Source organism: Dryas octopetala, chromosome 1, assembly GCF_963921425.1.
Source record: "Dryas octopetala chromosome 1, drDryOcto1.1, whole genome shotgun sequence".
NCBI lineage: Eukaryota > Viridiplantae > Streptophyta > Magnoliopsida > Rosales > Rosaceae > Dryas > Dryas octopetala.
This window is the reverse complement of record NC_141366.1, coordinates 21,491,108-21,518,996: the sequence shown is the minus strand read 5'-3', so window position 1 is coordinate 21,518,996 and position 27,889 is coordinate 21,491,108. Positions and strand designations below refer to the sequence as shown.

Below are 27,889 nucleotides of genomic sequence, written 5' to 3'. Positions count from 1 at the left end.
GTTACCACAAAAAAAAATAAAATAAAAAATAAAAAAACACCAGAACACATTTCCTCATATTTTTTTGCTTACGTTCTTTTTGTTGGGCCGTTAAGGTGAAGCAGAGCCCAACTCTTAGAGCCCATGGCCCATGGACATGGACTAACAAGTTTCTTTGGGAGGTTTTAAATGTACCCACCAATTGGTTTTCCCATCCCTACAAACTTTTGTAGCCATAATATTCTACTTTTACCCTCAATTATAAAAAATAAAAAATAAAATGAAAACTGATTTAATTTTTTAAACCTAAATAAATATAGTATACATATATGTTTTCTACTAAACTTCATTTTTTAACTTTAATTTGCATATGTCTTTTTAGATTTATGTTGCTATATTACAATATGATGTGTTTTAGTGTACTTTTACTATATTATGTATTTGTGGTATTTTTATCATTTTAATGAGGAAATAAATAATTAAAGAATATTATCATGTCCCCGCATACTCGATGAGGTCCCAGTTTACGCCACGGGGCAAAGATGGAAATGACAAACCCAACCCTATCTTGCCTTGTTGCCACCCTCATTTCCAAATATGGCCCATCAATTGCAATAATTTTAAATGCCTTTGTCTTGACTTTAAAAACCAAAATGAATTAATATTTATTTAACAAATATAATTTTAGCAAGGAAGTTAGGTCACTCAGTATATTTTAAAGGCTTTTTTAACACTTTACTCACTTGAAATTTGACCTATTTTTCACTTTACCAACTAAATTTTTTTTTTATTCAATGTGACATCTGAATTTTAAAAAATTTGCAAGATCACACCTATGTTACATTCCATCTAATTTTCCGTCAAAAATAATCATGTGCAACACATGTGACATCTTTTCAAGGAACATTTTGGTCTTTTTTTGTCCCAATGAGATTTTTTTAAGAGTTCTTCTATTCATATTCCAAAATATACTCTCCACACCCAACAATTTCTAATTTTACCCACAAACTTAAGTTTTTTTTTTTTTAAAGATAAATACAGCAGCAACCCACCGCCCCTCCCTCCACCATTGCTGGCGGTCCCTTACTCCGACCACCTCGTTCCCCCTCCCCTCCTCCTGAAGAGCCACCTCCCTTCTTTCCCTCTCTTTCTCTTTCTTTCTTACTTTCTTTCTCTCCTGAAAATCCACCTCCTCTTTTCTCCTTTCTCCACAAGTAAATAACAGCAACCTCAACACAAGCTAATTTTATGTGGAGATCTAGGGGTGATGAATAAATTGGAAAGAGGGTTTGAGAGGGGTTTGAAATTGAGGGGGTTAAAGTTAAAGCCATGTGAGTGAAAAATGAGTTTTGGTTGGAGAATAAGTTTTTGGGTTTGGTTTTAGAGTGGAGGTGGGGTTGAGGAGGAAGTTTGTGTGGGTTATCTCTTGAAATTATGGAAGTTTCGTGGCTGGGTGAAGGTAGTGGTAGTTTTTTGTGTTGTAATTTTTGTCTTTCAAAAATAATAATGGATATATATTAATAACATATAATAATGGGAATGTTAATATGTTAATTCTTAAATAAAAAGACATGTGTAAACTTCTTATTGGTCCAAGTCAGGTGGGGTTGTTGCAATTTTTTTTGTCTGACAATAAAAAACTAATATGAAAATATGACAAAGACTAAAATATCTTTATTTTTAACATAAATATTGACGAAAAATAACAAAGGTGTGATATTGCAAATTTTTTAAAATTCAAGTGCCACATTGAGTCAAAAAGAATTTATGTGGTGAGGTGAAAAACGAGTCTTTTAGGTGGGTAAAATGTTAAAAAGTCTATTTTAAATGCAATGTTGATAACAAGGGCGTAGTTTCAGAATGGCTACCATGGACTGTAGCCCAAGTAGCTTTTGTAAAAAAAAAAAAAACACAATATAATTCAAAGTAAATGATTTTAAAGCCCATTTTACAGCCCTTAATGATAAATAAACTCACCTAAAAGTATGCAATGACAAATAAGTCCACTTTTTGACAAATAAACCCACATTTTCACAAGTTTTGTGCTTTTGGTGCCCAGCGCTCGGTGTGTTTGTGTGTGTGTGTGTGTTTTTTTTTTAACTGGACAGATTGCCACTGTCGAATATTGATAGTGGCAATTAGTAACCATCATTTTTACGTTATAATGCAGATGAATGTGACTACATAAGTTTGAATTTTGTGTTTTATATTGGTTTCATTAGTTTTTGACGTGTTTTATGTTGGTTTTATTAGTTTTTGACATGTTTATGTAAGAAAAAACATAAGGTATATTTATAAGTATTATTTTTATGTATTTTCAAATAGCTACTGTTACACAGTAGCAATTGTTGAGCATTCAGTGAACAATGCCTAGCGCTCAATAAATGCTCGGCATTGTTCACCAAACGATCGGTGGGTTCTGTGTTGCACTCATTTTATTAAAATAGATCGGGCACTGTGGTGCTTGGGCTAGGTTATCAATCTTATTTTTCAACTGGACTTTAAAATCAATAACCCTATAATTAATTTGTTGGACCAAAAGTTTATTATTAATGAGCGCAATCTATCAGTCTTAGCTCACATTTTTAATCCTTTTCTCTTTGAAATTAATATTGCACTAAATATATTACCTACAATTAAAAAAGTTAGTTTTATTCTTACAAGAAAGGAAACTGTTCTCAAACCCAATAAAACCTCTCGTTAAACCTCAAAACCCTAATTGTCCCCAAAGAGAAGTATTTTCTTATTTGCATTCATCATTTGGTATACACCTTTCTTTTCTATTTTTTTTGCCCTGATCAGGAATCACTTGGTATACTTAATGCTCTTTATCCAAGGTTTCTTGGCAATCATAAGCTACAAAGGTTAAACATAATACTCTTTCTCTCATTACCTTATTGCTTATATATGTTATTTGTCAAATATATTGCTTCTATTGTTGGTGCCTACTGCCTATTTTTAGGTTTTATTGTTAGATTATAACTGAGCAACAAAGAGAACAAAAACTATTCATTCATTCTTTAATAAAAGAGATGGTGATTGATACATTATATAGTGGTACACATTATGCATCTAATGTTGATACTTCGCTACCGAATGAGCGACCTCATTTCACATCCCAAACTGTTGAACCTAAAGAGTTTGATGAACCTTCTTTAGAAGGAGATCAAGGGAAACATATTCAAATATATGAATACCCTATTAATCATCATGATGAGATTTAACGTGCTTATATCAAAGCCGAGATATAAGCACATTAAATCATCGTGAATACCACCGCTCCCATCAGCGGGACTTATTTATAGAGCTCCGCCAGTACATAAAGCCCCTCCGAAGGTATCTCTTCCAACACCAACCTCTCCACTGGGAACTCCAAACGTAGACATCCTCGACCTCTTCACTTCATAGATGTTCAACTTCACCACCTCCACCCCTACCAGGTCCTGTCCTAGGATTTTGGAGGCCCTGTGCCAAATTGATGTTGAGGCCTTGTTTTATATATAAAATAACTAAATAAAAAATTATGTTTTGGCTAAAAAATTTATCATTCAAATTTCAAACAAATCAGAAGCAATACAACAGTGAAAAGAAGAAAAGTAAGATAGAAAATTAGAATGATTTTCAAGCCTGCAAGGAAGTCTAAACTCCAAAGTTCCAGCTTAGTTTGCTATTTTACATGAGAGATTCATAACGAAACAACTAACTCGATCAAAGTCCCACCCATTAACTCGTTATGAAAGCAATATAAATTTAGAAATTTGTTTGTGGGGCTTTTGCTAGAATTGAGCCTCACTGTCTTCCCATTGGCAGTAAGGCTTCCTCTATATGTATATATAGCAGGTCATTCTGTGTAGAAATTCCAATTTTTATCATAAACACTGAGCTCAATTGCAAAGCAGCCACATAAATGAAGCTACGTTAAATTTTATCACAAAAAACTGCATAGTCATTTCCTTAATTATTTTATGGAGAATTTTGTTACGTTACTTATGTTAAGACTTCAACTATACTTAAGGACAATGGACCAGTAATATATATCAAGACACACTCCCTTATATGAAGCCTTAATTTACATGGATTTAACAGATGAATAAGGAATGAGGACAAGAGGTTCTGAATCAAGAACCTCTTGAAACTAGTTATAGCAAGTCATTCAACTAGGAACAAATTAGAGCTCTAATAGTATGTTAAACTAACTGTTAAGGAAAGGACCAATTTATTTCAAGCTAATGAAATCAACTTTACAGATTAAACAAGACATGAATTCGTGTTTCTCAAATATAAATATGCTGAAGTGTTACAAAGTTATTATATGGTTTCAAGTGCTAGATTACCCATCATTTTAACCAAGGGTACAGGGCACTTTGTAACAATATCAAACCTAGATGGAAACGAGGCACGGCCAAACAGAGATAAACTTAACAAAGCAAGCTCTCTAAGAGACAACCTAGAGGAGAGAAACCCTTGCCAGTAATAAGGATCCAAGTCAAAGAAAGCATCAAAGAACCTTCTACTCCCATTCAGGTCAAGCTTCAACAAAGTCTCCATCCCAAAAGTGTAAAATTCCCTTGCACATTTCCTCTCAATTGGCCACAAGCCATTCCACGCTCTATGATAAAGTGGTTTCCCTCTGATCATTCGGTTTGAGCCAAGGCACTCTGCAATGGCCTCAGCTAATACCGGGGCTAGAGCCATCGTCCGAGCCACCATGTACCCAGTTGAAGGGTGGACCACCCCAGAAGTCCCTCCAATTGCCATCACGCTTTGAGGGATCCGAGGAAGAGGGCCTCCCATTGGGATCAAACACTTCTCCTCCTCCAATACCCTCTTCACTCTAATTCCCAAATGCCTTAGCCTAGCAACCATTCTCTTCTTAACCTCCATATAAGATAGCACTGGCCTGCTAACTAGTGAAGTTTCTTCTAAAAATACCAAGTTTGAATCAAATGGCATTGCATAAAGAAAAGTTGGAAACCTAGAGTTACTTGTACGCAAATAAGGCTCATTCCCAAGATGGGAATCTCTCCAATCCATAAGAAGCATCTTATCCAAATCAAAGGGGTGTTCATCTACTTCAGCCAAAATACCATGAGCAATCTGATAGCCATAGTTCCTTGGCTTCTCATACTCTAAAAAAGTGCTAGCAAAGCCACTAGCATCAACAATTAAGCTTGCCTTCAACTCATTTCCATCATCACACACAATAAAAGACTCGAACTCTCGGTGATCAATTTTCCAAACCCTGGCCTTATGAAATTGAACCCCATTGGAGAGACACCTCTCCATTAACAGAGTCTTCAGTTTCTTCCTACTGACCCGACCATAAGGACGGTCCAAATACTTGGTCTTGTTATCATCAACATGAACACAGGCCATAGGCCATGTTTTGTCTAAGCAATTTTCAAGCTTCAAGCTCTCAAAATCATCAACCCAAACACCATAGTTATTTGGCCACATAGAAAGCGGTGAAGGATCAACGCAACATACCTTAATGCCGTACCGCGACACTTGCTCCGCAAGACGAAGCCCGGCGGGGCCTGTGCCGATGATAATCACATCCAACCGAGACCGATTCGAAGGGTCGAAACGGGGCAGATCAAAATCTAAAGAATCGGGTTTTGACTCGGGTTTTAAGTCGAGAAAATTACCGAACTTGCAGCTTTGGGTTGTGGGAAAGTACTTTCTTGAAGATGGGTAATGGGTTTTTGGAGAAGAAAATGGAGGGTTGGATGAATGGAAGAACTGGCGAGTCTGGGTTGCTGATGGAGGTGAACAGAGCCTGAGAAGGGTCGCCATGAGAGAGTGAGAAGGAGAGAGATGAAAAAGAGAAGCGGAAAGTGTTTGATAATATAAGAATGAATAAGGGAGATACGGACAGAATGGAATCTAGAGTACTAGTATGAAAATGATGCCTTATTTTTGGGAGCTAACCATTAAAAATTTTCAACTGTTTCATTTCGTGTCGTTCAGTGCAGCATTTAAATATGGTTAACGCTGGTTATTGTCTGTTATGTCTCATGTAGTAATTTATGTTAGTCGCGGTGAAAAATCAAGAATGTCCCTGTCAACAAATGACCGGCTCAGCTCAACACTCGTGCACGTTTGCTAGCGATAGCATAGAATGAAAGTGGAAAAAATAAGAGTGACTCTCATTCCACTCAAATTTTGTGTTTCCTTATTTAAAATTAATCATGAAGATCATCAAATATAAAAGTGAAAGGACAGTATATTCCATATATTACAATACAAAATCCTTACATGTCACACAAAAGTACAAAACATTATGTAAAGTATTGCAGAGGAAAATTAACATGACTAACAAATCAGATGCTACATAGATTGGGTTTCTAATGGAGTAGGAGATAATGAAAAATGTACAAAGACCCAAGAGGGCCAAGAGGAAACTTCCTCTCAAACTTGAACGATCAAATACAACAAGCAGTATTGAAGATTTCATAATAAATGATCATTTACTAAATACAGGGTGTTCAAAGAATACAGAGATGAAATGAGACACTGTAAGAGCAACTTGACAGGCTTCCCAAAATAAATCTCAGCAATTCACTCCAAGTGCAACAGAAGGAAGAATCAACATGATTATTACTGGAACATTGCAAGGTATGGATATTTTACTTCCATATACACCTCAAAAATTTGAACCATCGAGCATTGGAAACCCCCTTCAGTATAGATTGACATGGATTATCTCAAAGTCATTGTTGCACACCTCAGCAGAAACTTTAACATGGAGGAGCGAATTACTCAAGATCTGCAGGAAGGTAGTGTGATGCCTCCGCAACAAACAGCGATTACAATGTACAGAAACACAACAATCAAGCATGTCAACAGGGCCCTGTCACAATTAGAGAACTTAGAATGAACTTGAGTGGAAATAGAAATATCAATCAAACAAATCATAGAAATATGGTCTACAATCATGTAATTTTCATCTTGCCAACTTTTGTACCGCAAGCATGAGGGGTATAGCTCAGTAGGAAAAGCATCTAGTTTTCACATGCGCCCATGTTTTTCAGAGGAGTTGAATATGTAATCAAAGGATTTGATCTTGTTGAGAAGTTGATATCTAACAGACTTCTTACCGCTAAATTAGAAAAAACTATCATGCTTTTTTTTTTTCTTAAAAACAATTCTGATCTATTCAAAAACAGTTGCAGTAGCCACAACTTGATGAATCTAGGGTTGAAAAGAATCAAAATGCCATTTTCAGATGGCAGTGGACCTAACAGATACAACAGTTTCTTGATAAACTTACAGCATGCTATTGTTTTTTTTTAAATTGTGAGATCAAAACTCACATACTTTGGATTACAAAAAGTAGGTGTAACCTAAGAATATGTTTTTTTTTTTTTTGGATAATCTAAGAAAACTCTTTTCATAGTAAATGCCAGTAATGCTTATGAGGAAGCTTAAGAAAGAGAAAACCAGAAACATCAAATTGGGCTATATGGTCCGACTTAATTTGAATTGCAGACCACATGTAGTATGCTGGAATCAGGGATGGAATAACCTCCATGAAGTGCTGATTACAGAGTTGGTTAGTGAACCTACTTGTAATGACCTTTATATCTTCATCCCATGATTTGGGTTCACTAACTGTTACATCTTCATCCCACTTGGAATACTCATTTGCAACCACAAGCCTGAAAACTATAACCATGAATTGCCAGCACACTCCTACCCCTCTTTTGAAGCCATATCCTTAACCACATAATGAATGGGGAAAGTTTTGAACAAGTGTTGGCATTTGAAATTAAGATGGTATCATCCCATCTTCCCCATTCATTACTTGATTAAGGATAAGGCTTCAAAAGAGGTAGGAGTGTGCTGGCAATTTGTGGTTATAGTTTTCAGGCTTGCGGTTGCAAATGGGTATTGCTATTAGGGGTTATAACTTCATGCAATTAGCTTTCCTCTTTTTTCTTCTCCAGAAATTTTGACATCTGTATTTTTTCCTTTCCTTAATGATATATGTTTTTAGCCTTTATTTTGTTTGAGGAAAAATTTAATTTTCTGACAACATAAAGTTTATGTTGGATTTTATGTACTTAATGTGGAATTCAATCATCTTCTGATAATTTTTTGTCAACTTTTTCCTTTTCTTTATTTTGGGGGATAGACTATTAATTTTTTGGTGAATTTTTTTTCATAGTATTTGGCTTTGGTGTATTCAAATTGTCAACTTTTTTTTTCTTACTTGTGTTTGATCAGCATGGAATTTCCATGAGAAGATTAAAATTTATATCTGATCAGTTCTGTATCATTCTATCGGTGGAATTTTCCCAACAACAGGTCTTTTCCCTTAATTCTCTTTGTTTACTTTTTCTCAGACTTGAAAGTGTGATCTTATCCCTGGAACTGTTACTAAACATTATTTCACATGATTTCCAACGTTATATACCTTCCTAAAACATAAGTCTTCATCATATGCGTGAATCAAAAGTACTTACAAGAGCTTAGCATTTTTCATCCACAGTGCTCGACGAAGGCGTTTAGACTGCTTCTTGAAGTGGAATGCACTATCTTGCATAGTCGCAGTTTTATCAACAAGTAGCTCAATCCGGTCACCTCTCTCCAATATTTTTTCTATGTTGTCCACCATTATAGTTCGTATCTACATACCAGATTTAAGCAATTGTGAGAACAAAAAAAAAAACACAGAACCGCAGCTACACTGAAGTTAAACCTAATACAATAAAAGAATAAAGCAGAGAGTAGCATAAACAGAAGTTTATTCAAAAGGGAAAAAGGATTATGAAATCTACAGAATCCCATATTACTTGACTGGTACAGAACATATAAACAATTTTGATATAAAATTCCATGCATTGAGACTGCAAACTAGCTGTGAAACCTAAATGGACCACAAGAGAATGTGTCTCAGAATCTTTGTGTTGACAACACCAATTTACTTGCTGTCAAAATGAGAATCAGAGAATGCGTGTGTGTGAGAGAGGCACACATAATTAAGCACCACAAGCTTTTTTGTTTTCTTCAAATATTTGTTAAAGCTAGAGGCCACAATGACATGTAAAGCTTAATTCCCAGACTCTATTACAAGCAAAATTGAAACATGATACAAGAACCAAGTTTAAAGGCTCAAAATTCATAAGCACATTAGACTTGCCTCGCCGACTTCGCCTCTCACGCGGTTGAGAGTATCTGCACTAGGATTGCTGGAGAAAAACTCCATTTGCTGATGCAACACCCTCGAAAACTCATCATTCATTGCATAAGCAGGTGCATAAGGAGCCACTCTGCCATAATTTTTCATGAACCTCATATGAATATCCTCCAAATACGAAAAGGGTATTCTCCCTGCACCAAAAAGAAAAACACAAAGACACTCAAAACCCATAAAACCCAGAAAAAGAAACAAACTTTGAATTTGAATTGCCAATTGGAAAAATTGAAGAACATAATAATGGAAGCGAAATTACGCACTGCCGAAGGTGTCGTTGGCCATGCAGAGAAAAGTGAGGCCATCGGATCGGAGTATGTGGAAGATGTATCGGTCCTGAGAGAAGCAAACCCTCGAATCGGCCTCCGACGGCAGCTTCTCCAAGATCCGTCGAGCCACCGCCCCTGTGTTTCCGCTGACGGCGCTGAACTCCGCCAGCACCACCGTCCCGCGAGCCACCACCGCGTACAATATCGCCATCGATCTTAGGGTTTGAGGGGAGGGGCTCTGCTCTGCGCGCTCTCTACTTCGATCTCGATCGAAGTCTCATGGAGCAATTTGAATTCGGATTGACTACGGATTTTATATTTTATATTTATTTTTTTTATTTTTTAATAGTATTATTAGTTTTGGAAGAAGAAAGCGAAGTTGGAAAGTGTAGGTCGGGAAGGTGACAAACTGACAATGTTGGTTGGTGGTCACCGGTGAGTCCACGGGGCGTTTAACTGTTTAAGGTCTGGTATTTGATAAACTAACAGGGGATTTACTTAATATAAAACTATGGCTTAATTATTAAAGAGGCTTTTATTTAGGTTATTTAATTTTATAATTTATTGACTAAAGTTTTATAATTTTTAAAATTTTAAATAAAGTCCAATAATATTATAAGCATTTCATGTTACAAAATATTAGTATATTAATTTCAATTTTTTTCACACATATCAAGTATGAGTATTCGACAACTATTTTGGAGTATTTAGCCGTGCATTTTTACTTATTTCTTAAGTTCAGGTTTGTTGACTGCATGTTAGGTTTTAATTATAAGATTTTAGGCGGTATGAGGTGAACCCGTATCTTATATCCTCAAAAAATAAAAAAATAATAACATATTTCTTTGATAAGGCAATGGTCAAAGAGATTTATTTAAAAAAAATAAAGGCTTTATTTGAAAAAAAAAAAACCATAAGATATTTTTCCGAATAAAAAATGTTAGAAGAATTAAATCTAATTTTTCCTTCGTAGTTATTATCAGGTACTACCATATTACCTAGAACTTATTCTCGTGTTGCAATTTGATCATTTTCTGTCAAGTCCGTCAACGTATCCGTCAATTTTGATATTATCTCTCTAATAAGAGAAACATATAGGATCGTCTTATATGTAAATTTTATCCTTTAATAAAAAGAGCTTATCAAATTATCAATTGAAATTGTACAAATAACGATTCTCAGTTAAAATAGTACAAATAATGTCCCTCAATTGAGATGGTACAAATAGTGCCCCTCCTTTTCCATATATGAATTAGTGACATCTCTTATATTTGGATTTTTTAGAGAGGCAATAATCACACTCTTGTTTTCTTTGTCGCGCAACTCTTGTTGTTTTTGTGTTTTTAATATCTTTTTATTTGTCCAATTTTCAAAATATGTAATAATCCATAAGTTCCCACTACATATGTCAATTATAATATTAATCCACCTAATATTTGTTAGGTTAAAAAAGTTCACCACAAATTTAAATATAATGAAGAAGCCTACAAGTGGAGGCACTGATGGCTCATGATAAAGTGCTGAGTGTTTGGAATGTTATTTCTTTGGTACTAGACAAATTGCCATTATCTTTGTAATAACCATTGTTACTATTGAAATTAATTAGGTAAATGTGACTCCATGATCTTGAAATCTGTGTTTTATGTTGGTTTATTAATTTTTATATATTTATGTAAGAAAAAAAAACAAATATATACCTATAAGTATTATTTTTATGCGATATTTTAGTTGCCACAGTTTTACAGTAATAATTGTTGTTACTGTTAAATAGTCACAATTATTGTTATTGTCATATACTAACAATTATTATTACTATCATATAGTAACAATGTAACAACAATAAAATAAAAAAGGGCAAACGTTTTAGCTTTGTCATTTTGTGCTTATGTGAAATCACATGTTTGATGGGAACTTGGGCCCGTTTGGTATCTTATTCAAAAAAAAATTTCAAAAATTAAGATTTTTTTTTAAATGTGAGTTTTCAAAATCAATTTTTAAAATTTAAAAACTTGTTTGGTATGAAATTTGAAAACAATTTTTAAAATATAAAAATGATGGCAACTAAAGAAAAAAGAAGTGTAAAAAAAAAAAGAGGAAATTACAGATTTGGTCCACTTATTTTATACCTAGTTCAATTTTGGTCCACGATCTTTTTTAAGTTCTGTTTTGGTCCACTAATTGTTTCATTTGTTCAATAAAGGTCCAGATTTGTGACTTTAAATCTTTTGGGTTGTGTTTTCTTCAATTATAATTGAAGTATAAGTTATATTTCATCATTTCTTAGTCATAAAAACAAATTTGGAGTATTATAATCTAAGAGAATTGAGATTTGGTGAAATTTGAAAAATTGGCAGTTTTGGGTACCCTACTTTAGGGTCAATTATCTTGAGTTTTAGAACTCCAATTTGAATGATCTTTATATGGTTGTAAAGAAGAAATGCATAGCTTTAAAACAAGTATATATTTGCTGAATTTGGGTGAGATTTGATAGGGTAAAAAGCAGGCCAAATTTGAGAAAACAAATCTGGACCTTTATTGAACAAGTCAAACAATTAGTGGACCAAAACAGAACTTAAAAATGATTGTGGACCAAAATTGAACTAGGTATAAAATAACTGGACTAAATTTGTAATTTTCTCAAAAAAAAAATTTGAAAAAACGATGTTTTATCGTTTTTAAAAAGAGGCATGTTTTTTAAATTTTTTCTAAAAATTATTTTTGAAAATGGTCTACCAAAGACGTTTTCTTGACTAAAACTTGTTTTTTTGTTTTTGAAAAAAAAAAGAAAAAGTTTTTGAATAGAATACCAAACAGACCCAGTTTCTTCTCTAGAATGGGCATCAGACATGAGCAACGAACTCTATAAAACTACAACTGCTTAGGTATAGAACTTGATTCTGCATTCAATGGAAGTCATAGATTTGGAAGACAACAAAAATTACAAGAATTTCTAAGCAGAGAACACATACTTGTATCTCAAGAATTCTGATGTGACCTCATAAGAAGCAAATTCTTGTCTTAAAAATTACAATATTAATCATGTGAATCTAAATACTAAGTGAGGGGGGCATACACATGAGGCCATCATCGGAAATATTATTTGTATCCTCATTTATATGTCAACTGGTGACTTATCATAACATTTGTCATCCCTCTATTATATACATTCAAGAAATATAAATTTCATTAAAGCTAAATGGACCCAGTTAATAGATAAGAACATATATCTTTCACACCCAGCAAAAAGACAATATTTTTGAAGTTAAGGTTAACTCATTAGAATCATTGTTTATGCGAAATATTTTCTGTATTAGTTTAAAACAAGAGATAATTAAGATCATGACTCGTGAGTTAACGGAAAAGTTAGGACTCAAAGAGAATAAGGAAAGATTTAGTAGGGTAGCATGGAAGGTTTAGTCTTCAATTTGGCATGCCTTATGGGGCATCTTCTCACAATTAGGTGGCCCCATATATGTGCTGTGGATTCCACTCTTTTATAAGAAAATACCCCATAAAGCATGCCCAATAGAAGAATCTCTTGACTTAGAATGGTGTATAGGCCGATCTCAAGACTCTCGTTTGTCGAGTACTCGAAGTTTAGAGTAGTTCGAGTTGTGTGGTGCAAAGTTCCATCTTGGACTAGATACATGAGCCAAGTGATGGTTGGGTTGGGCATGATGGTATTTAGGGATGGCTACATCATTAGAAAAAAAAAAGATCTATAACTATTTAAGGTGAATCTTATATTATTTTCTTTTTAAAAAAAATTAATCTAGAAGGTACTTTTTTTTTTGGCCAATAATCTAGAAGGTACTTTAACTTAAAAGACTAAACAACTAAATCTTTATTTGGAAGGACAGTCAATCCACACTTTTTCTATTAAACACGATGAAAAACTTGTAAATAAATTAAATTGTCCGACTCTCTATATACAGGACATACAACAAGTTCCAAGTAGCTAAAAGCATTACTTCTAAGCTAGCTCAAATATTCAAGTACATAAATTAAGACTAATCAAATATATATCATCATACATTTAATGTAATCATATTGGCAGTTGTTTGGTATCCTAGTTGGAATGGCCGTAGAATTACCTACAATGCACTCAATTCAAAAAAAAAAAAAATATATAACCATATTGAAGCTTGATGAACCATATATAAGGTAGGCCATGCCATCTATCTCGATCATAGTAATCTTATGAGCTATCTTAAGGGTGCTAAACTTTCATGATTACTAGTAAGTAATTAACTTCACTCTAACATGTATTATTTGGAGACATCCATAAGGTAAAATAATTTCCCTTCTTCTGAATCTTTTAAGTCTTTATATTGTAGGAAAGTAGCCAAACATGGTATGTGTCTCGTATGTGAGATTGGAAAAAGTTCACTTATGAGGACGGTACCCAAAGGAATAGGCAATTGCAACACATTGTTGCAATCAAAGGGAAAGAAGATTGTCTCTTTAACCCACAACTTATTCTTGTTGTCCTTCAAAGTCTATAACTGCATAGTGTACTATTGTTCTTGCGGCACTCACGTACTGCTTGTAATCACATATAGCTACCTATCCAACCACTTCAAGTGTTGCATACCAGTATAACTCCTCTGTGGACCTTGGAGATACTAGTCTTTTGGCAATGGCATTATTTTGAATCTCTCGTATCCAACTTCAAATTTGAAAACAACTATCATATTTTGATTCCCATACACCCAATGTATGGCCCTATGAAGACACACGCTTTCGTTATGAAACTAGAAATTTCGAGGATCAAAAGGGAGGTCAATGTCTAGGTGCTTCCATAGATGTGTCAAATAGGTCGGGAACACACGATTAAAATGGGAACACCACGACACAAGTATGAAATGGGCTAAGTCAGCACAAACACGACACAAGTAAATGTGTTGCGGGCCAGATTTTAGCTCATCAGGCACAGTACAGCACAAACACAACATGAGCATAAGCACGAGCACGAAATGGACCTGAACTAGCTACAACTCATTTAACATTGTTTTTTTCCCTTGTTAAAGAACTTTTCAGCAACAAAATTCAAATTTATTAAAAAATTATAATTATAATGATAAGAAGGAATATCTTAATATAAGTTTTCTCAACCTTAAAAAGCAAAAAAAAGAAAGGGCATATGGGCCGACCAGTTTAAGGCACGACACGAGCAAGAATGGGCCTAGGTCTTAGCCATCTAGGCTAGCATGAGCACGAGCACGACACAAAAGCACGAATAGGCCCAACTTGTCAGCTCGACTCTTTTGACACCTCTATCCTCCATGATGTAGCATTAGTACCCCCAAACATGAGAATCGATCTTAAACATGAAGTCATCTTCCAATTGATAGTAGTTTATGGTAGAAGCCTTCCAAAAATCCAATGTACTTGGAGAACTTTATGCTGGTTTCAATTTTTTCTCGGTGTTGACCAATTTTTGTCAACTCGGTTAATTTTTTGTTTTTTTCACTTTGTTTGGTTCGGTTTTTTTGGTTTCACAGTTATTATGCCCACCCTAGTATATAATGGCTATTTTGAAAGAGGTATGAAATTGTTAAAATATTAAAGTTGTATTGGGTTGCAACTTTTTGAAATTGGGTATTAAGTTATAAAAAGTCCCAAACTTGAGGTACAAAAAAGTAAGTTGTCTTAAGATTATTGAAGAGATCTTTTATAGGGCCCATTCTGCATTGTAGTTCGATGATCGTACCGTCTAATTTTTAAGTTTACAATTAAAAATTTATCCCAACAAAATTAGACAAATTGGAGACCATTAAACCTTTGATTAAATGTGATAATTTCAGTATTTAATGGAAACACTATGTTCACCTTCCTTATTGTGTTATGGTTAAATGTATTAATGATTTCCACACAAGGAGTCCTTTAAACAATTAGTTTTTAAGGTATCCTTTAATAGTAGCTTCATCTTCTTTCTAAGGATGATTTCCAATAATCACATTCCTTTCCTTATTTTTGTGTTTTTAATATTTCTTTATTTGCCCAATTTTCAAAATTGCATTTTGATATTTATCGAATGCTTTAGCTTTGTCTTTTTGTGCTTATTGAGAAATCACTTGTGATGGTAACTTAAGGCCGGTTTGGTATTCAATTAAAAAATTATTTCTAAAAATTAGTACTTTTTTTCAAAATTTGAGTTTTAAAAATTTTAAAACATGTTTGGTATAAAATTTAAAACCTATTTTTAAATTTTAAAAATTGTGAAATCTTATTTGGTTGATATTATTGAAAAAAATTATTTTTTTCAATTAACTGTTTGCGAGACTTGATACTCGAGATTCGATAAATTTAAATATCCTATTAGTATCTTATTTTATCAATTATATATATTATGTACAAAAACATCTGCAATATATGTTAATAGTAGGCATAATATTTCCTAATTTCTGGATAAATAAATACTAATTTTGGACAAATATATATAAAAAGATGATACTCTAACAAAACGTATAAATAAATAATAATAAATGAATAAAAAAATGTAAAAGAAAAAAAGTAGATAAAGACTCATTTTCTATAAAGAAACCTTCAAATAGGCATTGTTTCAAGCACCTTACATGCAATAAATTTATACAATCAAACGCCATAAATATGGAATTCAAATCTGCCATTGTCGAACTAAATCCAATCTTTGGCAAAATCTTTGTAATCAAAGGGAATGCTCAAACACAATTTACAAGAAGAGGCTCAAACACTTGAAAAGACATCAAAAGCTTCAGAATCTAGCTTAAGGGGACTAAGCTTTCATGATAACTAGTAAGTAGCTTGACTGAAACATCATTCAGAGACATCCCCTCTGGCAAAATGATTTCAATTCTTCTAAATGTTTTAGTCTTCATATTGTAGAGCTTGAGCCAAACATGGTCTGCGTCTATGTCTTGTATGTGATAATGGAACAAGAGCTCACCTGTGTGGATGGTACCCAAAGGAGCATGCAATTGTAGTCCAAACACACTGCTGCAATCCAAGGGAAATAAGATAGTTTCCTTAACCCACGCCTGCTTCTTGTAGTTCTTCAAAACCCATAACCGCATGGTGTACTGTTGTTCTTCCACACACAGCTTGTAATCAAACACAGCTAAACATCCACCCACTTCAAGTATTCCCTGCGGAGTAACACCTTCTCTCCGGTCCCCGGAGATATCATCGTCTTCTGGCAATGGCATCGTTTTAAATCTCTCGTCTCCAACATCGAAAACCACTACCATGTTCTGAATTGGATACACCCAATGTATGGCTCCATAGAGACACACGCTTCCACTGTCAAAGTCGAAATGTCGAGGATCTAAACGGAGGTCAACATCTAGTTGCCTCCATGATGTAGCATTCGTACCCCACAAGCTGAGAATCTTGAACATGCAACTCATCCTCCATTCAGAATATTGTGGAGGCCGTTCTAAAATCTGATGCATTTGGAGAACTTTGTGCTCCTTTGTGAGATGACTGAATCCAATGCAGTGTGCTATAACATTGGGTGAATCCGGAAGAGGAAGAGTAACGGACTCTCGGGTGGAGGGATTAAATATACGAAGCATGTTGGGATCATGGTCACGAAAGCAAAGAGAGATAAGACCATTTGTATTTGCACCATAGGAAATTGACTGGACCTTCTCCGGAACTTTTAACAGGTGGGTGGCGGGGGTTGGACTGATTCCTTCTCCGCCGATTTGTACAGAGAAGATGGATGGCTCCAAGTTTAAGGTGATACAATCGGGGAGGATAGATCGTGTGGTGATCCAAAGGAGAAGGTTAGTTTGAGTATTGTTGCGGCAACACTGGAAGTTTTGATGGGCGCCAACAAAGAAAGGCTCGCGAGGGAGAGTTGACCACCGCTTGCTTACGCTCTTGAAGCGCATCAGAGACTTTCCCGGTAGCCTTGGAAGTATTTCGCAGAATATGATGTTGCTTCGGAGGTCTGGAATTGCATTTGGTTCAGCTCCCATGTATGCAGTACTGAAAATAGAGGAGAGAATAGAGAAACAGAAATTAACTAAGTGACTAATAAGGTTAATTATTATAATGTTATAGTTCATGTACATAATAAATTAATAATGATACATTCTTGTATTGTAAAAACATTAGGTGAGAATAATTAAAACAAAAATGTGTGCCCGAATCTCCTATTGAAATGTTAAAGATGTTGATTCTCATTTCAATTTTCTAAGCTTATGTTCAATCAATATCACCACAACACATTGTAGAATACTATATGAGAAATGCTAGCTGTCTTCGATCTCCTTTCTACCTTGTCCTCAAACTCACTTTTCTTCTTCTAATTCTGTAGTGCATTTTCATCATCGTAATTGTTTATTTTTTAAATCGTTATTTAAAGATCATTTATGCAAATCAACCAAAATGAAAATCATTTACTCATCTAGATGTCATCAAATAAATAGACGATGAATCTAACTATTACCAAAGCTACCTATTTATTTAATAACAATTAGATATCGCAATGATTTTCTATTTGATGTGTTTGCATTGATGATATTTGGTGATTTAAACAAATGAACAGTTCTGATTGTAAAATTACACCGCAGAATTGAAAGGGGAATAGAGAAGGTATAAAGGAGAATGTAGCTAGCATTCATCCAATTATATATAGAATAAATCTTTGTGTTCAATCAAATATCAATTAACCAAAAAGAAGAATTAGCGTGGGGCAACATTATTCATGAAGAAGATATCAATCATTAATTAATGATCATGCTAATTCAAATACTTTGAGAAAAATTACAATACTTTAAGGAAGAATAATCACAACCCTAATTTATTAGCAGAAAATCCACAATAATCACCCTAATCAAGAAAATTTCAAAATTTTTTGAATGAAATTAACAATCAATTTAATTTGAATAAGAATATCTAAATTGAGAATCAGTGAGAGAGCAAGGGAGATCGAGTACCTGGTTTCGAAAAAGGATAAGAGATAGTCTAATGTTAGGACTAGGCAAGTGGAGACTCTATTGCGGCAGTTGCACGGGGGAAGGAATCAAAAATGAGGATTAGGGTTGAGTAAAAGTACCTTGGGCTTGGTTCGGCTTACTTAAGAGAAAAATTTAGGCCAAATGACACTTTTGGTCCTAGTACTTTCACGAAAATTTCACTTTGGTCTTGTTCTTTTAATTTTGGCAATTTCAATACTTTACTTCCTAAATGATAGAAATTAAGCCCAAAATGTTAACCTCGTTTAAGTTATTGACCAAAAATCTGACGTGGAAGCACATGCTTTACACGTGAGTGGCATTTCGGACATCTTAGTCCACCTAGATGCCTATTTAACATCTCCTTGTGAATTGTGATGAACACATTTAGTTTGGCACTAAAAACCCTTTTTTTACAAACTAACTAATTGTGTTAAATGGCAAGTAGGGATCGACTTGCATAGGAATCAGGTGGAGTGAGATGTCCGAAATGCCACTCACGTCAGAAGCGCATCAAATTTTTTAGCACAAATTTAAACGGGGTTGACGATTTAACCTTCCATCGTATTGAAAGTGCATGACTGAAATTATCAAAATTAATCAAAAGAATAGGACCAAAGTGCAAATTTCATGAAAGTACACGAACCGGCCAAAAGTATCATTTGGCCAAAAATTTAATAAAAATTGGACAGATATTGGGTGTTGGATATAGAGTCTTATGCTGGAGATGAGCAAGATGGAGAGTATACTAATGTGGTTGCCCGAGGGAAGGAGTAAGGAATGGCGAGTGGAGCTGAGTACAAGTGAAATAGGCTTACTTGGGAAAAATAGTTAAATAACTTAAATGTTGTTAGAAGCCTTTAAACATACCCCCAAATTGTTTTCCCTACCCTCATATATTAAAGTTTTCAAAAAATTCTTTTTAGCCCTTATTTCAAAGAAAAAATAAACAACCACAACCACCCTCCCACCCTCTCTTCCACCCACCTTGTTGATCGCCTCCCCCCACAACCATCATCAACTGGCAGGGGCAGATCCATGTTGGGGCGAGCGTAAACACTCGATCACAATCATATGATTCTGCAAGTGTAGATACATCATGCCGCACCGTAATGAGCCTTAGGGAGGATCACAGATAGAATTAGAAAGGTATGAATAAATTAAGTCATTGGTATTTGAACCATAAGAAATTGAATGGGACTACTCCGAAAGTATTAGAAGGTGCATGGCAGCTGTTGGACTTGTTTCATCTTGGTTGATTTATATAGAGAAATGAATAAATGACGTTTTGTGGTAGTCCTCAAGAAACGACGAGTGAGATTGTTGCAACAGCATTAGAAGTTTAGATAGGCGTGCACAAACAAAGGGAGGGTTGTGGTGAGACTGTGAGAGAGGACCCGTGATTGCATACTCACCTAAAGTGCATTGCCCAATATTATTGGGATTATTTCACAGCATATATATAATGTCGCTGGATAGATCTGGATTTAAAATTTGGATCAACTTCCATGTATAAAGTACAAAACAAAAAAAAAGAGAAACAATGAGCAAGTTATTATGAAGCATTGTAATTATGAGTATGATCCATTATTATTAAAGTAAATATAATAACTTTTTTATAATGTTAAAGTTGGTGTAGATAATAATGATACCTGAGAGTTTGTATTTTAAGAACATATGCTGAGAATTAAAACAAAAATGTGTTCTCTTTCCTCTTGGAATGTAAAAGAGGTTGAATTTCATTTCAATTTCTTAAGCTAATGTTTAATCAATGGCACCATGCACAAAACATAATATAGAATAATTCTTTGTGTTCAATCGATATCAATTAATAAAAAAGAATCAGAGTGGGGCAAATGAAGAATCGTTCAATATTAATGATCAAGCTAATTTAGACATTTTGAGATAAATTATAATACCATAAGAAAGTTTCAAAATTTTATGAATGGAATTGACAATCAATTTGGTTTGAATAAGAATCTCTAAGTTAATTGAGAATTAGTGAGTGAATGTGAGAGATCAAGTACCTGGCGTTGAAAATTTTGGAGAGATAGAGTCTAGTGTTTCTGATAGGGAAAGTGGAGACTATATTACTGCGGTTGCACGGGGGAAGGATCAAGAATGACTAATAAGGCAACATGGAAAGCCTAGGGGAAGGAATCATGAATGGAAAGTGGAGCTAAGCGAGATTTGGCACGTGGAAAAAAATAAAAAATAACAAAAATATAGGGAGCCTCTAAGTTGCCACGTGGGTTGGGTTGCATCGGCCCGACTTATTTAAGTCGGGCCTATTCATATTGTGTGTTGTGCTCATGTTTCCAATTTAAAAATCATGTTATACTTTTGCCGGCTCAAATATCCAAAAACTAGGTACGACACAACCCATTAACTGTTCGTGGCCTAATTATACTTAGTGTTCTATTTGTTTTGTGCCTTAAATTGGCCCATTTGTTTACCGTTTTATATTTTATTTTTTAGGGTTACTTCTAAATGAACACCTACTTTGCCAATGATTTTTTAGTCTAATTGATGGCTCCCTTTCTACTTTTTTCGGAGTAGGTTATGAGTTCTAATTTGATGGACAACAGTTGATTAAAAAAATATATATATTAGCACCTTCATTCTCTCACTATACAACCCACCCCAATTTTCTCTCACTATACAACCCAACCCAATTTACTTTCCATAATAATATAGAATGTGATAGAATATTCAACCGTTAAGTATCTAAATATTTGTTCGTTAAGCATCTAAATACAAATGTGAGAGAATATTTGATCATTAAACCCTTAAAGCTTATGTTCATCAATATCCGCACGACGACAAAATAAATATTTGTGTTTGATCAATATCAATAAATAAAAAGAATCAAAGGAGGCAAAAATCATGATAAAGATATCAGTCATTAATGGTCATGCTAATTCATATATTTTGAGATAGATTATAATATGAAAGATTAATCACAACCCTTATTTATTAGCCAAAAAATCCCCAATAATGACATCCTTAATTTCAAAATTTTATGAATGGAATTAAGTATCTAAATATTTGTTAGTTAAGCATCTAAATACGAATTAGACAGAATATTCAATCATTAAACACTTCAACGATTCGATACAACATTTGGTTGTTAGGTATCTAAATATTTTTTTGTTATGTGTTTAAATACAGAATGTGAAAATATATTTGACCGTTAAGTGCTTAAACAGCTTGTCAGGTTCCACATTTATTCCAATGCAACATTCAATCGTTACGTATCTAAATATTTGTTTGTTAAGAGTCAAAATATTTGTGGCATCATTAGAAGTTTTGATCGGCTCTAACAAAGAAAGGGATGGAGGAGAGGGCCAAGGCTTCCATGCACTCTAAGTTGCCACGTGGGTGTCAAATGAGTCGTACTATGTTGGTCCAACTCATTTAAGTTAGGCATATTCATGAGGCATGTGTGTCGTGCTCGTATTTCCCATTTAAAAATCGTGTTGTGCTCGTGCTCACCCAAATATCCTAGACCTAGGCATGGCATGGCTCACTATATGTGGCCAAATCATACTCGTGCCGTATTTGTGTTATGCCTTAAGAGAGGACCAAGGCTTGCATACACACTTGAAACGTATCAGAGACTTTCCAAGTAGCTTTAATTAGGAGTATTTCTAAGCAAATTACGTAGCTTGGAAGATTTGAATTTGGATTTTGAACAACTTCCATGCATTAAGTACTAAAAAAAAAATAGAGAAACAGTTAGCAAGTTTATTTTGAAGCATTATAATTATATATATGATTATTATTATTATAAAAGTATATATAATAAGGTACGTTACTATAATGTTAAAGTTGGTGTACTTAGTAATGTTAAAATTATTGTATGTAACTAAAACACCACATGACATGTTAATATAGTGTTATAAATTTACTCAAATTATAACACGTTTACGTACAATTTTTAAGAGTATTATTTAAGGTTTAGTGTTTAAGATTTTAGATCTTAATGATTATACACATATTATAATTTAAGTGGATTAGTAACACCACATCAGCATGTCACGAGGTTACACATAATAATACCTTGAGTTCTTGTATTAAAAAACATAATATGAGACAGTTGTTGGGTAGCACAGTTGGAAGGGATGTAAAATTACTCACAATGCATCCAAGTTCGAACTCGTCTCTCCCCAACTAAAAAAAAAAACATAATATGAGAATTAAATCGAAAATGTGTACCCAAAATCTCCTCTTGAAATAAAAAAAAATGTTGATTTCATTTCAATTTTAGAAGCTTATGTTAATCAATATCCGCACAACCACATAATAAATATTTGTGTTTGATCAAAATCAATTAATAAAAAGAATCAGAGGAGGCAACAATCATGATAAAGATATCAATCATTAATGATCATGCTAATTCATATATTTTAAGGTAAATTAGAATACGAAAGAATAATCACAACCAAAAAATCCTCAACAATGACATCCTTAATTTCAAAATTTTATGAATGGAATTAAGTATCTAAATATTTGTAAGTTAAGCATCTAAATATGAATGTGAAAGAATATTCGATCAGTAAACGCTTAAACGACTTATCAGATTCCGCATTCAATTCGATAAAACATTTGGTTGTTAGGTATCTAAATATTTGTCTGTTATGCATTTAAATACGAAATGTGGGAAATTAAATATTTGACTGTTAAGCGCTTAAACAACTTGTCAAGTTCCGCATTTATTCCCATGCAACATTCAATTGTTACGTATCTAAATATTTGTTCATTAAGCGCCTAAATATTTGTGGCATCATTAGAAGTTTTGATGGGCTCTAACAAAGAAAGGAATGGGGGAGAGGGCCAAGGCTTCCATGCACTCTAAGTTGCCACGTGGGTGTCAAATGAGTCGTACTATGTCGGTCCAACTCATTTAAGTTGGGCATATTCATGTTGTGTGTCATGCTCGCGTTTCCTCTTTAAAAATTGTGTTGTGCTTGTGCTCGCCCAAATATCCTAGACCTAGCTAGGCATGGCATGGCTCATTATATGTGGCCTAATCATACTCGTGTCGTATTTGTGTTGTACCTTAAGAGAGAACCAAGGCTAGCATACACACTTGAAACGCATCAGAGAATTTCCATGTAGCCTTAGGAGTATTTCTAAGCAAATTAAGTAGCTTTGGAGATCTGAATTTTGATTTTGAACAACTTTCATGCATTAAGTACAAAAAAAAAAAAATGTGATGCTATTTGCACTTTTTTTTTTTTCTTTTTGCGCACCATTTTCTTCATTTTTTCTGCCAACACATCCCTTACTCTCTTTTAAAATTTGAAATTTATTTTTGCACACTCATTTTATTACCAAAATATCTCTATTCTAAAACACACTCACCCCACCCAAACAATACACACCTCCCACCCAAAACCAGCACTACTGTGCGCAGCACCCCCAACCCCACCTCTCTCTCTTTCCTTCTCTCTCTCTCTCTCTCTCTCTCTCTCTCTCTCTCTCTCGCTTTTCAACCCAGCCACACCCTTACACAGAAAAAAAAAAAAAATTAAACACCTACAGATTGATTGGTTTACCTAGAACGGGGTTTGTGCTTCTCTTTTTTCTTCATGAACCTGAAGGTTTCCCGTGAATCTGTTCATCTTTTTCTATTTCATTTGGCATTTGTGGTATGCATGAGAATGGTACTCAAGTTCCAATAAATGAATCTGCAGGTTCATACAAATGGCATAGAAGTGAAGCTTCAGAGGAATGCCCTTAGTGTGATTGATGCTCCTACTGGTAATGAGGAAGATGATGACCTTGATTTCGAAAATGAAAAAAATTAAACAACCACAATACCTGACCCACTCTGCACAGAGCCGCCGATGTCGCCGGATTCATCACCGGCGAACCTCCTCCCCCTCCATCTCTCTTTCTCTTTCCTTTTTCTCTTTTTCTTCCTTCTCTCTCTCTCTCTCTCTCTCTCTCTCTCTCTCTTTCGCTCTCTCTTTTTCTCTTCCCTCTCACTTTCTCTGTCACTCACCCATGCAGCCCCCTGGCTGGACGGAAAGGGAGGCCGGCGACCTAGATCGGAAGCTTCTGAGCGACCTCACTAGCTAGCAAACAATTCTGCACACATTAGTCACCGATTCAATTTAAAAGCCCTCCTAAAAATTAAAAGTGAGCTACAATTGATGAAGATGAACCCCAAAATAAAAAACAAAACATATCAGCTGGGATATGTTAGTGACGTAAAGAAACAGCCACATGCAGCCAAAAAGTTATAAAGTTACACAAATGTGGCTTGCTGGCACTATCCTAGCCTCTCCCCTCAACTCCATTCCTAGCGACCTTGCCAGTGGCGGGGGTGGCTGAGGGTGGGGTCAGGGTGAGGACAGGGAGAGAGAGAGAGAGAGAGAGAGATAGAGAGAGAGAGAGAGAGAACAAGAGAGAAGAGAGAGGAAGGAGAGAGAATGGGAGGCACCGCCATGGGGCGGCGCCGGTGATGGTCGGATCGGGGTGGGTGTGGACTTGGAGATGGTGATTGTTGGTTTGGGATGTGTAACGAGAGTATTATGATTATTTGGGCTAGGAGTTAGAATTGTAATTTAATAAATGAAGGAGAGAGGTGTACAAAAAGACAAAAAAAAGTATACAAATAGTAGCACTAAAAAAAATAGAGAAATAGCAAGTTATATTGTAAAGCATTATAATTATAAATATTATTATTATTATAAAAGTATATATAATAAGGTTACTATAATGTTAAAGTTGGTGTGCGTATGTAATATTGTTAAAATTATTGTATGTAACTAAAACATCACGTGACATGCTAATATATGTATAAATTCACTCAAATTATAAAACATGTACAATTTTTAAAGAAATTATTTAAGCTTTAGTGTTTAAGATTTTAGATCTTAATAATTATACATATATTATAATTTAAGTAGATTAGTAACACTACATCATTATGTCACGAGGTTACACACAGTAATACCTTGAGTTCTTGTATTAAAGAACATAATATGAGCTAGTTGGAAGAACCTTAGAATTACCCACAATGCACCCAAGTTCGAACCCCTCTCTCCCTAACTCAAAAAAAAAAAAAAAAAAAACATAATATGAGAATTAAATCCAAAATGTGTACCCAAAATCGATCTCCTCTTGAAATAAAAAAAATGTTGATTTCATTTCAATTTTAGAAGCTTATGTTCATCAATATCCGCACAACCACATAATAAATATTTGTGTTCGATCAACAATTAATAAAAAAAATCAGAGGAGGCAACAATCATGATAAATGATAAGGATATCAGTCATTAATGATCATGTTAATTCATATATTTTAAGGTAAATTAGAATACTAAAGAATAATCATAACCTTTATTTATTAGCAAAAAAATCCTCAATGATGACATCCTCAATTTCAAAATTTTATAAATGGAATTAACAATCAATTTAGTTTTAATAAGAATCACTAAATTGAGAATTCGTGATTGAGTACCCGGTGTTGGAATCAAGGGCAGATCTACAATGGGGTCAATGAGGTCAATTGACCCTATGAACCCAGAAATCCTAGGCTTGAAGAAAGTGGTTGACCCCTTGAACAGTTGAACCCATGAATGTTGGTGGAGTTGCAGGGGCAAGGTGTTTGAAGAAATGTCTGAAAGAGGAGAGAATGAGAGAAGACACAACAGAAAGTCTCACATGATATTCAAAACAAAGTGAGTTAGATGTAATTTTGGCGGCCCTTCCTGCAGACCATGGACTTCGTCCTCTAATGTCGGATTATGATCCTAATATTCGAGATCAAATTCGAATAGCTTATCTACAAAAGGGTTTGTTCAACCTAGAAATTATACATTTCCACCTAGAAATCATATTTTTTTTTATCCAAAATAAATAGGCTTATTCATGGATTTGCCCCCTGCAATTAACCTTTTTTTTATTTTGCCCCCTGAAAGTTAAATTCTCCCACTTTGTCCCTCGAACTTTACAAATGACTCTCAATAGCCAAGTTTCGTCAATTTCAACCATTAGCCCAGTTTTTATCTTAACTTTGGCCCAACTTTTGACCCCTCAAACCTTCACCAAAATTAGCAGTCTTATACTCATTTTGCAGCTATACATTTTCTCTTTACAACCATATAAAGATAACTCAAAACGGAGCTCTAGAACTCCAGATAATGGATGGAGTTGAGGGTGTAGATGAGAGTGTAAAGTTCGAGGAGTAAAGTGTGAGAATTTTAGTTTCAGGTGGTAAAGTGAAAAAAAAAAGTTAGTTTCAGGGGGCAAATTCACGAATAAGCCAAATAAATATTCGTAGACTTCTTAATCTTGACCCCATGACGTTCGATTCGATTCTAAGATCTGCCAGTGGTTGGAATAGTAGAGAGATAGAGTCTAGACTAGGCAAGGTGGAGACTCTAGTATTGCGGTTGCACGGGAGAGGAATCAATAATGAGAGCGGAGTTGAGTATAGGATTGACCTTGCTAGCCTCCAGATTTGAGGGTGAGCCATACAAGTGGGGAGGGGGTTCAGTAAGGATTGCATCGGGTTCATGGGTTTTGGTTACCCATTTGTATTTTTTATATTTTAATTTCATTAATTTAATTGAGGGACAAAATTGGAAGTTTTGAAAATAATCTCTTGGAAGGTCAATGAAGCAAATGTGGTGGGTTCATATAGAATTCTCCTGCTCAAGATAAAGAGCATGAGTCCGAAAATCATAAGATTTTTAAATTTTTTTTTTTATTTGGGAGGAAATGGATCAAACTTGAGCACATGAAACATATTCTACAGCTCTTCTAACTATATTATCCAAACAATTCCCAAAAGCAAAATATTGGGAACTTATAAAACAACTACAAAGGGGTGGCTCATTTGCATTAATACTCCAAGAATGTTGAAATTTGGGACCTCTGTTCATGACATCATTCTCTTAAGGAAGAAAACTAGCTAGTAGATCGACTAGTTGGGAGAAAAATTGCAAATGGTTAGCTTCCACATGGGTCTTAATTAAAATTGCAAATGGGTATTAATTAATTATCAACTTCCACATCTTCTGCCTCAAATTGCAGGATGGAAAGCAGAGGAATGCAAGAAACTTAAGCAGGCATTAAATGCATTAATTTATGGCCAAGAATGGTGATTAGCAATATCAACAGAACTAGATCAACAATTTAGCAAACTTGTATTAATTTGGTAGATAATCATGGGAGCTATCAGGTTGATGAAAGAGGCCATGGCTCTCTTAAGGAGACAATGCTATCATCATAACTAGTAATTGATTTCACTTGAGCATCAGTTGAAGGTCCCCTCGGCCAAAAAAAAAAAAGTAAAATATTAAGATTAGAGTTGGAAGTATTTTGAGAATATTGATAAGTGAGTTGTGTAATATGATTTATTTATTTATTTTTTCTTTGTGAACATTGCAGTTGTGCTATTTCTTTCAAATTTCCAAGACTGGTTTTTGAACACTACATCTCATTTTTCGTTTTAGAACAAAATATAGGTGGTCATCTTC

General features: G+C 34.5%; 3 protein-coding genes across 3 annotated transcripts; all 3 read right to left on the bottom strand.

Moving 5' to 3' along the window:
* Positions 1-4,234: 4,234 nt before the first annotated feature.
* On the bottom strand, positions 4,235-5,808 carry LOC147299098 (capsanthin/capsorubin synthase, chromoplastic-like). The gene has a single exon (XM_086252130.1). The coding sequence runs from the start codon at positions 5,773-5,775 to the stop codon at positions 4,288-4,290; it is 1,488 nt and encodes a 495-aa protein (XP_086108256.1). The 5' UTR covers positions 5,776-5,808; the 3' UTR covers positions 4,235-4,287.
* A 379-nt stretch (positions 5,809-6,187) lies between these two features.
* Positions 6,188-9,810, bottom strand: VAMP714 (vesicle-associated membrane protein 714). The gene is made up of 4 exons (XM_086246123.1): positions 9,442-9,810; positions 9,125-9,315; positions 8,448-8,611; positions 6,188-6,832 (listed from the first exon to the last, which is right to left on the bottom strand). The coding sequence occupies exons 1-4, from the start codon at positions 9,656-9,658 to the stop codon at positions 6,742-6,744; spliced, it is 663 nt and encodes a 220-aa protein (XP_086102249.1). The 5' UTR covers positions 9,659-9,810; the 3' UTR covers positions 6,188-6,741.
* Positions 9,811-16,190: 6,380 nt separating this feature from the next.
* LOC147299096 (F-box protein At4g19940-like) lies at positions 16,191-17,411 on the bottom strand. Its single transcript, XM_086229412.1, has one exon. It carries the CDS (start codon positions 17,409-17,411, stop codon positions 16,191-16,193), a length of 1,221 nt encoding a protein of 406 aa, XP_086085538.1.
* Between the last annotated feature and the right edge of the window lie 10,478 nt (positions 17,412-27,889).

Coding starts and splice junctions, on each gene's coding strand:
- LOC147299098 (XM_086252130.1), bottom strand. CDS start 5,775: ATGGCGACCCTTCTCAGGCTCTGTTCACCTCCATCAGCAACCCAGACT.
- VAMP714 (XM_086246123.1), bottom strand. CDS start 9,658: ATGGCGATATTGTACGCGGTGGTGGCTCGCGGGACGGTGGTGCTGGCG. Junction 9,316..9,441: donor GGCCAACGACACCTTCGGCA/GTGCGTAATTTC, acceptor TTTTTGGTGCAG/GGAGAATACCCTTTTCGTAT. Junction 6,833..8,447: donor ATGAAAAATGCTAAGCTCTT/GTAAGTACTTTT, acceptor TAATTGTGACAG/GGCCCTGTTGACATGCTTGA.
- LOC147299096 (XM_086229412.1), bottom strand. CDS start 17,411: ATGGGAGCTGAACCAAATGCAATTCCAGACCTCCGAAGCAACATCATA.